General features: G+C 47.1%; 4 protein-coding genes across 4 annotated transcripts; 2 read left to right on the forward strand and 2 right to left on the reverse strand.

Moving 5' to 3' along the window:
* Positions 1–192: 192 nt before the first annotated feature.
* Positions 193–2,077, forward strand: N7473_011893 (MFS transporter; the record flags this gene model as incomplete). The annotated part of the gene is made up of 4 exons (XM_057157832.1): positions 193–583; positions 673–694; positions 756–1,179; positions 1,232–2,077. The coding sequence occupies 4 exons, from the start codon at positions 193–195 to the stop codon at positions 2,075–2,077; spliced, it is 1,683 nt and encodes a 560-aa protein (XP_057003682.1).
* A 939-nt stretch (positions 2,078–3,016) lies between these two features.
* On the reverse strand, positions 3,017–4,165 carry N7473_011894 (uncharacterized protein; the record flags this gene model as incomplete). Its single annotated transcript, XM_057157833.1, has 1 exon — positions 3,017–4,165. One exon carries the CDS (start codon positions 4,163–4,165, stop codon positions 3,017–3,019), a length of 1,149 nt encoding a protein of 382 aa, XP_057003683.1.
* A 2,544-nt stretch (positions 4,166–6,709) lies between these two features.
* N7473_011895 (uncharacterized protein) lies at positions 6,710–7,457 on the reverse strand (the record flags this gene model as incomplete). Its single annotated transcript, XM_057157834.1, has 3 exons — positions 6,710–6,733; positions 6,850–7,205; positions 7,226–7,457. The coding sequence occupies 3 exons, from the start codon at positions 7,455–7,457 to the stop codon at positions 6,710–6,712; spliced, it is 612 nt and encodes a 203-aa protein (XP_057003684.1).
* Positions 7,458–10,529: 3,072 nt separating this feature from the next.
* N7473_011896 (class I SAM-dependent methyltransferase) lies at positions 10,530–11,572 on the forward strand (the record flags this gene model as incomplete). Its single annotated transcript, XM_057157835.1, has 4 exons — positions 10,530–10,585; positions 10,661–10,771; positions 10,835–11,088; positions 11,139–11,572. The coding sequence occupies 4 exons, from the start codon at positions 10,530–10,532 to the stop codon at positions 11,570–11,572; spliced, it is 855 nt and encodes a 284-aa protein (XP_057003685.1).
* Positions 11,573–11,785: the final 213 nt, after the last annotated feature.

Consider the following 11,785-nt stretch of genomic DNA (forward strand, 5'->3'; position numbering starts at 1 on the left):
CACGGATCCAGTTTGTACCAATCCGCGTCCTTCATCGGCGGGCAATTCCTTATCCCCGTGCTCGGTGCTCGGAGTTCTTGTCGCAATCAACTTTTTTTTCTGTCGGAGCTAGAATCTATTCCTTTCACTCTTAAACAACTATCTTCCACATTCTCATAGTTCGTCGCACTTGTGCGCATGAAATCAGCAGTCATGCCCGAGCACACAGAGCACGAGCACGAGCCAGAGCACGAGCCAGAGCACGATTATCACTCTACAACCTCGACGGACGACATCGAGTCGCGCGATATGCACCATCATCATGCTGACGAGGAAATCGGTCAGGCCTCTACACAGCTAGAGAAACAAAGTACCGCGGCATCAGGTCTTTCGGTATTCGAGCAGCGCGCACAATCGGTTGTATCGCGCATTCGCAGTCGAGATCCAGGGCAGACGGCCAAGTTTACGCATCCGTTGACGCATACGAAGACGAGTCCAGATGTGATTGTTGATTTTGAGGGTCCTGATGATCCCTATAGACCGTTGAATTGGAGTTTTGGGAAGAAGGCTGTGACCACGGTGTTGTATGGGTTGACGACGATGGGTATGTTGAATTGGACTCCCCCGGCATTATCTCCAATTACGTGCGGCGAAAGGTGCAAGGACTTTACTGATTGGAGTCATCTATTGCAGGTGCGACGTGGGCTAGTTCTGTGTAAGAGTTATCATGAACTTGGAAGAGTGTCTGTGAGAATTTACTGATTAGGGAACTATAGATACTCCACGGGCCAACAACAAATTTCCAATGACTTCGGCGTTTCCCTGGAGGTTTCGACTCTAGGAACTTCACTGCTACTTTTCGGTCTGGGCTTGGGTCCCCTAGTATGGGCACCTCTGTCGGAGGTATATGGTCGCAAGCCGGCTGTGCTTGCTCCTTATTTCATTGCCGCGATCATGTCGTTCGGTACTGCAACTGCAAAGGATCTGCAGACGATCATGTTGACTCGATTCTTCACGGGCTTCTTCGGTTCAGCACCTGTGACGAATACTGGTGGTGTTTTGAGCGATATTTGGACAGCCGAGCAACGGGGCGCTGCGATTGTTGGATATGCTATGGCTGTTGTTGGTGGACCAGTCCTAGGTCCCATTGTCGGCGGTGCAATTGTTCAGAGCTACCTCCACTGGCGATGGACTGAATATGTGCGTCTAACTTCTACTTCTGTATCTCCATTCTCCTTCTAATAACTCCTAGATTACCGGCATCATGATGATGTTCTTCCTTCTACTCGACCTCATCTTCATCGACGAGAGCTACCCACCCGTCCTCCTCGTCTACAAGGCGCGAAGACTTCGTTTCGAAAGCGGCAACTGGGCTCTCCACGCCCGGCACGAGGAGTGGGACGTAACCCTGAAAGAACTGGGAAACAAATATCTCATTCGACCCTTCCAGCTCCTCGCCACTCCAATCTGCTTCCTCGTGGCCTTATATGCCTCCTTCGTCTACGGTATCCTCTACCTAAGTCTAGCAGCATTCCCCATCGTCTTCCAAGAAATCCGCGGATGGAACCAGGTTGTCGGCGCACTACCTTTCCTCGCCTACCTCGTCGGCATCCTGATCGGCGCTGTGATCAACTTATCCAACCAGCGTTTCTACCTCAAGCGCTTCAAGGCAAACAACAACCGCCCAGTCCCCGAGGCAAGACTGCCACCTATGATGCTCGGTTCCGTTCTCTTTGCCGCGGGCATGTTTGTCTTTGGTTGGACAAGCCCAAAGCATATACACTGGATAGGCCCTATCATCGGCGCCGTCATGATGGGCTTCGGCTTCTTCACTATCTTCCAGGCTGCACTAAACTACCTGATTGACACCTTCCAGAAAGCTTCTGCCAGTGCGATCGCTGCAAACACCTTTCTACGCTCTGTCTTCGCAGGTTGTTTCCCGCTGTTCACTAGCGCCATGTTCCATAATCTTGGTGTACCCTGGGCAGCTAGTATTCTGGGCTTTATCTCCGTTGCTCTGATTCCTATTCCATATCTGTTCTATACATATGGAAGGCGGATTCGAGCACGGGGAAAGTGGTCACGAGACTCTCTATAGAGTATACTATCCTAGCTTCCTCACGCAATTATTAAGGACTTCAAGGCTGCCTTTCGGCCCTTTAGGCGGCGGGATAGGGCTAGGGTGATTATCTTCTGCCGCAGTAAAGCCCTAGTTAATAGCCTATTTGATGCCTTACAGCCTCAGGCAGCTAAGTTTCATGCTGATCTAGCTGATACGGATAAGCTTAGTCGAGAATTCGAAGGGCAGAATGACATAGGAATCCATTGGGCCGAGGCTATGCTAAGCTACCGCTTTTGAAGTGGTGCCGATGAAGGTATTGATCGAGCCCTTGTCTTTCTCTGAGGGGAATGCCATGTTTCTTTCGAAAGTAAAGGCTCAGCTGGGAGCCTTCACTGGAGATGGCGTATTGGCAGCGTGTGCATATGACAACATGTTCACCCCAATCTAAATATATGGGAAGGGAAGGCCATTTGGTGAAGGTACTGAGTAAGCGAGCGACATTGTCCGACAAGGAAGACAAGGTGGACTTTTCAACTTGTTTCACCAGTGCTGGGGAATACAAAATCATTGAAAAAAACATCGGGGGATGAAGCGACGTCTTTTTTTTTTTGGGAGAACGCGATCGCGACCTTGTGACCAGAGGCTCTCGTTAATACGGAGTAGATGGTACGGAATAGCAGAGCGGGAAATATAGCGCCCCGATTGGTTGAGACGCGGAAAAATCGTCTGTAATAGCAGACCAGGTCGCTGCAGTCTACCGAAAACTCTATTATGGGGCGCACGGACGGAAAGCGTGGAATGGTCGACCCTTCCCGTGGGAATATGACAGTAGGGTAGTCGTATGCTTGTTAAGTGGTTCAAATGCCAGTGAAAGCATCACAATTCAACGACGACAAATCTTGTATTAATACGTAGCAAAAACACTATCCAACAATTATCAAAAATTCACATCCCCATTACAGCTCCAATTGTTTCTCAATTCCAGACTGAGTCTGGTACTGTTACTGGGTCCGATGGAATCAGCGTCGATACTGATATATGCGGCCAGATCAACCCGTCGAATACTAGATTAACCACTTGAGAGTACTGGATCTGTATCGAAGTGACAGTGATCGTCTTGGGGACAGTGATGTCATGCGGTGGGCTAATGAGGAACACCGGCACGGGCTGGTGTGCTGGTGAAGCCGGGGAGATTTTCATCGGGGCTTGTCCGCGCTTGAAGATTGGAACTTGGAGCTTATGTTGCACCGTTTCGATCCAGAAGGTAGCATTCATTTGGCTTGTATTAGCATTTGGATTCATGATAGCAGGGTCGCCTTCTAAGAATGCGATGTTCGCTGTTCCACCCCCGAACACCGGAACCAGAGGCCCCGTGGATACTGTGAAGGCGATGTTCTGGAGAATAGTCTGTCCTTTGATGGCGTTGCGCAAAACGGTGTTCGGGTCATCTAGTATCTCTTGAGTGATGGTGCCGGCAGCAATGAATTTCGAGAGATCCTGCGGGCGTCGAAGAGAGGAGATAACTGAGGCATTTACGCTATCAATCGGCACTGCGCCACCATCACCCTTTAAAGGGAATACCGCCAAACTCGCTGGTGGGATCTCGGGTGGACCTGAGGTATTCGAAGTAGGCGCCAGGCATTGAGCATTGATAGTTGTGCCATGTGGAATGGACCCCATGCGCACAAGGGATTCACCAAGAACTGGAGTATTGTTCGTGGGCGGGACGTTCATCCACAATCCCGTCTCGAAGTGAATGCCAATGGGAGAATGATCAGCCTTCCCAGTCTCCTCGTTTGTCACAGCGCTGACAGCCTGTACATAAGATATGCCATTCAGAAAGATGTTGCTCTGCGACATAAGCCCGCGGTTCGGCACGGCGCCAAAATCTTTGGAGAACGTTATGGCGTCATCGATCAGATTTAGCTCCAAGATGTTGTCGCGGGGAAATGTTGTATTGGTTCCGCTATGCGGGCGGAAGATTGTGTTGAAGCCTGACCCAGTAAAGCTTCCATTGAAGTTCTCCAACACACCTAGCCGCGATCGTGGCTCAGGCGCAGTCACTTCCCCTAAGAATGGGACCGGCTCGATCTGGAAACCGGGGGGAAGAGATATAACTGCCATAGCTACTGTCGCAGTTTTGAAATGATGTCAATCCAGGCGATTTGTTCTCAGTTAAATTGGGACAGAGTGGATAATTAGATTCCAGAGGATAGACAGAGCTTGCGTATGGCACAGAGGGCATTAAATACGATTTAGGGAAAATTCATCAGAGACGCTCTACCTTGTCCCATGTCGCTCAGAGATTCCATTGCTGGCCATTTGGCTAATCAGATGCTGTGTTTTGGATCGTTGTCTAGTGTTGACATAGTTCCTTTTGTGTGCCTGGGCACTCTCTAAAGCCACAATAGATTTTACGGTGCGTGAAATACTGTAGAATGCCAGAAGAGCAATAGCAAGTCTTCAGCACTGGAAGGGCGGAAGGAACACCGGGCAATGTAGGGAAGGTTTGGAATGTGTCGACATCGCGGATAGGACATCCTAGCCGAGGTGATGCATATAGGCTTGGGAGAAAAACAGAAATATGACTTAGGTTAAAGAATGATTTGCAGCAGGACGTTCAGATAGAAAGGAAAGACGGTTAAGCAATTTTGCCCAAAAATTCAAGAAAATAGTCATGACATAACGTATTTCACAAGCGAGTGGCCACCTCTAAAACACGTACTAAACGCGATATATTGTAGTCGTTTTGCGATGTATACGGGGGTTAACTCGGGTCAGCGCAGTGGGGAGCCGTTTCCGAATATGTATTCGTAGAGTAATCGGCAAATTAATCTATTCTAGCATTTTTACGCCTTCATCTATTAGATCTCGGTATTTAATACGCGATGGCTATTGGATAATATCTATACAGACGAGCTCGATCCAATCTTCCTTGGTGTTCAAGTCGTCTGTTATTATCCTAACTCCACCGTTTCGGATAACTCGGAGAAAACCTACGCCTGATTACCCCTGTGATCGACTCCATGCCACAAAATGCCAAATATGTGTCCTAGGATCGGAATACCGCTAATAACTAACGGTGGCTCACGAGGATCGTGTTGCGACCTATTAAAAACAAAAGTACCTCAGTGCTACGACAACGCCGAGGATCAAGAGCTGTGTTATGTCGATCATAGCGAGCTCTTAGATCAGGAAATTCCTATAGACGACAAGTTTGGGGAATGGGGTGAGCCTTTAAACCCCGGATACAGATCTTGATTGTCTCCTTTAAGCGTTCCAGTTCACTAGTTTACTTAGTTCAGCGTCAGCTTAGCATGCTTACAACTGACTAGCTCAAAATAGCATATGTAGAGAAAAGTGCCCCACTAGTGTCAGAGTCGAGCAGTTTGTGATTCAGCCGTGGCCCAGAGCTGGTGGCTGAATTGTGGGCCAATTACTGAAAAGGTTCTAGGTCAAAATGGACCTTGCCCCTAAACGTGATAGGCACGCGGTTCGCGGTAAGAAAATATGAGGATGATCGCAGGGTACGTGGTTTTATAACTCGCTTATGTGGAATCGTTGACTTCGAAGTTACATAGCAGATTGAGATCTGGCCATATGTACCATTCGGTCGCATCACGCATTTCGTCGTATTTCCAAAACATCACAAAGTTAGCTATATTAACCACCTAACATGAAAACGTGATTACCACTGGCCAGCCCATTTTTAAAGGTATTCCAGCCGTGTAGGAAGAAGATGGAGTTACACTAAGTGACCCACTCTCATTGTTTTGTGTAGGATCTAGGGCTGCCGTGGAATACCCTCCCATTTTCGGAGTGAACGCAATATTTTTGGGGTTATCCCATGATTTAGCTAGAAGCGTGGATCAGACTTATCTGTCCAATGGTTTGGCAGATCTCTCGTATCGACGGTAAAACGATCTGCACGGTTGAGTCGGGGTGACCCGAACCGAATTATTGGGAGTGGAGGTGTTGCGTGACTGCGAACCACGGTTAGCTCAACTTCTTGTTTAAACTTCTACTCCGTAATTCCGGTGAAATTGATGTGATTATGTGATCTGCCTGCTCGAAACTATAAACTCTATTATGGGTGGGGGCGCGGGAACTCCCTAGTGCTCGCCTACTATAGGAAATTTTTCGCCCTATGAACTTACCTTGCAGAAATAGAGGGGCTCAACCACCGACCTGCATACCATACGCGCCACAACAGAGCCTCTATTAAGGCGCGACACTCAGCTACCGCCCAAGAATTTCCAATTAAAATGGCATGACTCCCGCCTTCCGATTTTGTACCGTATATAGTTGGTGTCGTTGCTATTCGTCGCGATCGTGGCATTGTGATGCTCAATTATAAGGCCCAGGATTCAGCATCGCTTGTGGGAAAATATGGGGACGGAATGTGGACTTGGAAAGTTTTGGGTTCATGACAACTGGCACTTCATGGCACTTCAATGCACTTACTGTGCAATCTCACCCCGTGCTTCGACGCTTTCTCATTACTTTTCCACGCTCCTTTGGACTCAGAAAGGAATAAGCATATTACTCAATATCTTCATTTGCACCTTCCGTGACAAAGCCTGTGCTATTGTTGCAGAGGACTAACCCTGGTAGGCCAATATGGTTCTCGTTTGTGTTGCCCATGGTTCCTGCTTTCTACTGCCGCTTCTATTCGTTGCTGATGCGTGGGACCTATTAGAGGGACAGGTTTGGCGCCCGTTGTCTAGTGGCTCGCTATCAGAGATGGAGGTTGGCGTCCGTGGTCTCTTCATTGGAGTTAATGGGTTAGCTCGACTGTTCCATCGGACTGCTTGCTTCTGCGTTCCCGCCGAAGAGGTAGGTGTCACTAGAGATGTCGTAATAGAGCCGAGATTTGGAATGAAGTAAACATCGTCCACGCCAATTGCCAGTGGAGGTGTGTCAGCTGTGATACCAAGAATGCGTCCGGTGATAAATATGCGGGACTGCCTTGCAAGAACGGGAAAATTTGTCCAACGGTTGCCATTCCGGAAGTAAATGGAAACTGTAAATGTCACAGATACCTTGTTGGAAACGTTATAGACATTCGTCTCGAGGTCGTAATGCAATAGATTAGACCTACTATTCAACTGGCCCCCTCCGCTTCGGACAATTCCTAGTAAACTAACAGTAGGGAGAGCGGCCTCTAGTCAGTGCATTTCATACGTATAAGAATCAGAATTGTCGCCCGGATGGCTAAGGAATCATTTAGCAGCGGAGAACCAAGGATGTCGTTATGATTCGTATCGTACCAGTCAACTTCATGGGCGTGCAAGATTAGACGTAGAGACCCATCCTGATCGACAGAAGTTAAGAATGAGCCCCAACCATATATGAATCTGTCTGGTCCGTAGGGTTGAGGATTCCCCGGCGAGGCAAAGAAATGTATGGTCGTCAGAGCTCAGACAATTCAACATCGTCGGAGTAGAGGTTCGTTTGAAACGGAGGGTGTAAGGAAGCCTCAATTTGTAGAGTAAGTCCCTGGTTGGGTTAGAAGTGTTAGTTCCCACGCTGTTTATAAAGTCCCTTAAGTGAAGAATAGCCGGCAAGTTGGCCTGAGATGGCATGATGGCAACAGATTAAATAAGGATGTGGAAAATGAAAGTTAAGAGGTTACGAGCAATACGAAGCTTTAATATAAGATGTTCACAGCCAGAGGGTATATAAGCACATAGAGCATCGTTAGCGTACAGGACACGAACTTGATACGAGGTTGTGAATATAGTAAGTGAGGAGTACAGCATATCACTATTAGTTCGTCGTCATAGCAGATGAAGGATTATACAAGGTAGTAGTCACCGCGCTAGTGAGTAGTACGGAAGTAGGCCCAACCTCACACGACATTAGTCCAGAGTAAAATATCTTCGACGTAAGAGTAAGGCAGGTTCAGTAAGCCAATGGCAGTGAAGAACAATCCTCACACCAACTTTGGCTGAAAGCAAGGAAACTTGCGCGTGAAGCCAAGGTAGAACCAATCAGACAGTAACGCAAAATCCAATCATAGGGAATAACACAAGCCAATCATCGTCATTTTGGACGAATTTCGCCACAAATTTGTATGGACTTTTGGCAGTCTGTTGGGTCGCGAGACTTTATAGTTTTTTTGTCACGTGCGGGACGTTTCCCTTCCTCTCACTGATTACTGCCAAGCCTTTCATCATGACACCTTTTGCTGGAAGAATCGATTTGGACTGTGACTATATCAGCATTTCTGCATATACGCGATTTATGAGAAAAGTTATCTTGATTTCTAACGTTTTGACCACAGTACGGAGGTCCACGTCAAAAGAAATGAGCAGCGCATTGACCAGCAATATTTAAAATACTGTATTAGAGGTTTCCAATCCCTACTAGTTACCTTACATATCCTCCCAATCACCCTGCTCGCTCTCCTGCTGCTTCTTCTCCCTGCCCTCTTTATATTCGTTTCTGTAAGGATATACTCTATAAGTCAGGATAGAGGCCTGTCAATCAGGTAGGAGAAATGGAGCCAAGTCAATAGTGTAGAAAGGTCAAAGACTGTTTCTTGAGGATTGTAAAACCTCTTCAACATGGGTCAATTTATATACAGTCTCATCGCTCAAACAGGAAGGAGATGTATCCTTGGTAGAAGGATAGGAGCGGGGTCTTGTGTAACCTCTGTCAAGGGTGTTCCCTGCAGAAGTTCGTACACGTACTGATGACGAAGCCCCAGCGAACCTCCACAGAAAGCCTGCCGGCTTATCAGGTCCGGGAAGCCTGAGGCACCAACACTTGGGAATAACCTCATGCAGGGTATATCATAACACCGCCGCCCGTTTTCTAATTAGCCCATTTTCTAATCAGGATCACTAACAAGAATCAACGACTACTTTATAAGTTGCAATTGATACCCTACTTGGAGATAGTAGAAGCAACAATATTAGTAACATTAACAGTGAGACATAATAAATATCAGCAAGCTTTCCCCTTAGGCTAATTTTAGGGGATGAAAAATGTGACTGTTTTAAATCAGCCTGGATATCCCGATTAAGAAGTGACGTGCTTGATATGTAGGGCGTCTATAGGCGGTAGTTAAGGCGGCTCATAATTATTATTTCCTGAGGTGGCCGCTCTAAGCCTCCGTAGCTCGTGTGCAAGACACTAAGCTAGACGCTCAGCACGCATCTTCTTCGTTAATCCAGGCTTCCTCGTCGGCTTCGTCTTCCGAAAGCCAGCTTTCTTTAGTATACGGCGCACCGTGGAAGCAGAGATATTGATTTCTAGCTTGCTAAGATCGCTAGCTAGATCAGCGCACGTCTTTTCTCGACCGTATCGATCTAGGCGCACCTTCGATAGGATAATATCAATCGTAGAAGGATCTTGCTTGGTAGGCTTACCAGAACGAGGTTTATCTTCAACGAATTCGTTATCAACCACCGTACGATGCGGATCGAATCCTCGCTTGATTGCTTTTGCATAGATTCGATTCACAGAGGGGACGGATAGCTCTGTTAGGATAGTGATCTCGGTACACCATTTGGTAGTGTAGGATTTCAAGGCAACTACCGTTGCGCGCTTAGCAATTGTGGATTGCTTTGCAGTATTATTGACGTGTAGTACTGTAGTAGTAGTAGTAGTAGTAGTAGTAGTAGTAGTAGTAGTAGTAGTAGTAGTAGTAGTAGTAGTAGTAGTAGTAGAAAAAGCAATGAGATGAGAGAGAATAAGAGAGATTGTGTGTATTCGCTTGGTAAAAGACTAGTGATAAAATTTTGCTTGTCAATGCGCTGCTCATTTCTTTTCACGTGGACCTCCGTACATTGAAGCTAATCCTCGCAAATAAGTGCTGCATGCTAGTTCTTCCACACACCAGCAGCCCACGTTACGTGTTAATATTCCCGACCAAACAGCCCAATCACCTCTCAATCTATCAACCAGGATAAATCTGACTGACGAACGCCACCGGGAATGGAAACTAAACCCGATGAAAAACTTGATGTGGCTGGCTAGCCTGCATTATGTACATAATGCGGTGCAACAAAGCTAGCCAAAGAGCGTAGGTGTGGCGTCGCACCGAGAAGCTGAAGAGTATACGGGGTATATCCGATGCTTGAGGGGGATTCCTTCCACGAGTAGCACCGTAATCTGCTACAGTGTGAAATCATGATATTTGAGCAAGGTAGTTGTCAGCTGAGTGTCCATCTCTCATTGGCTCGGATGCACCGATGGAGCTGACCCTTGCCTCTGAGAGATGGGAGTCGAGAAGGCTTCTCGGCACCTTTCAGAAGACCTGAGCGTTGGAAAGAGGTGGGGATGCCAACTCATCAATTTTCTCTGGATGATTTCTGCTGGGGTTTGAAGCCTGTTATGATGCCCTGGATATTTTATAAGCACTCCCAGCCTTTCTGTCCGGGTTCTATGCTACTGCTTTGGAATTCGCGCCAGATCTGGAAGCTGCCTACTACAAGACCTTTCGACTTCGTTACTCTATTATTCAGAAACCACTTTCAACATGCTCCATACTCATGAGAAATACGTTTTCGGTAGAAGTCCGAAGGAAACAGAACGGTAAGCACAATTCATAAATTATGAATAAAGAAGCAAAGGATACAAATCTAATCAACAGATCGTCACAACATGCAGACTCGACAAGCAGCACGATCTACTAACGAAAATAACACAAAACACCCTAATTCACCCATCGATCCCTAAAGAGAACATCATCTCGGTTGCAGATTTAGCGACGGGAACTGGGTAAGCCAGTGGCCTGTGTCTCTCGTATAATCTCCTAAAGAGCTAACGGATCAATTCGACAAGCATCTGGCTCAAAGATGTCGCACGGGAATTGGAAAAATCAAACCAAATCCAGCGTTATTACCATGGGTTTGACATCTCACCCGATCAATTCCCCAAAGACTCGGGCCGCGTCCAGTTCTCTGTTCATGATATCACGAAGCCGTTTCCAAAAGAACACTTGAACCGGTATGATCTGGTCCACGTGAGGCTACTGGTCGCAGCTATCGATGAAACGCGTTACCCAGCTGCCATAGCCAACGTCTACTCGATTTTAAGTAAGTCCACCATATCGTTGTATCGTATTTCTATCCTAACACCCCTCCAGAGCCAGGAGGCTATCTTGAATGGGAAGAAATCGACGAAGAAACGTACATATCAAATAACAACCCCGTCATTTGGGAGATCCGAAGATGCTTCAATTCATCACTCAAAGCCGAGGGTAAATGTTTCCAAGCATCAGCCAAGGTCCGTGACGAATGCATCGCAGCCGGGTTCTTGGATGTGATCCGACGGGCATATAGCTCTGACGCCAATATGAGTCTCCGTGTTGACACAGAGCTACGACTGACGGCGATCATTGAAACCCTCTATGCAAGTCTATTGTTGCGATCCGGGCAGGTGGTTGATGAGGATACGGCGTCATTACGAGCTAAGAAGTTGATTGAGGAGCATCGTCGTCTCTGTGATGAAGGAAACTCTCCACCTTTGAGATTGATGAGAGTTGTTGGTCAGAAGCCACTGCGTAGCTCACGTCTTTGAAATTGAATGTTTGCTGTTGGGAGATTGGTTGGTTGATTGGGAGCTCAAGATTAGAGAAAGCAGACAATAATTTCCACCTGAGGAATTTACACAATCTGGCCTAAAGCAGGGTAGGTATCGGCTTAAGAGATTACTTTGATATTATGACTACGTCTTACTGCGAGACTGGAAGAATGGGGTTTGGTACAGACAAGTTCCATTATACTAGATAAC

This window comes from Penicillium subrubescens (genome assembly GCF_028828155.1).
Source record: "Penicillium subrubescens strain IBT 31985 chromosome Unknown utg000010l_segment0_segment0, whole genome shotgun sequence".
NCBI lineage: Eukaryota > Fungi > Ascomycota > Eurotiomycetes > Eurotiales > Aspergillaceae > Penicillium > Penicillium subrubescens.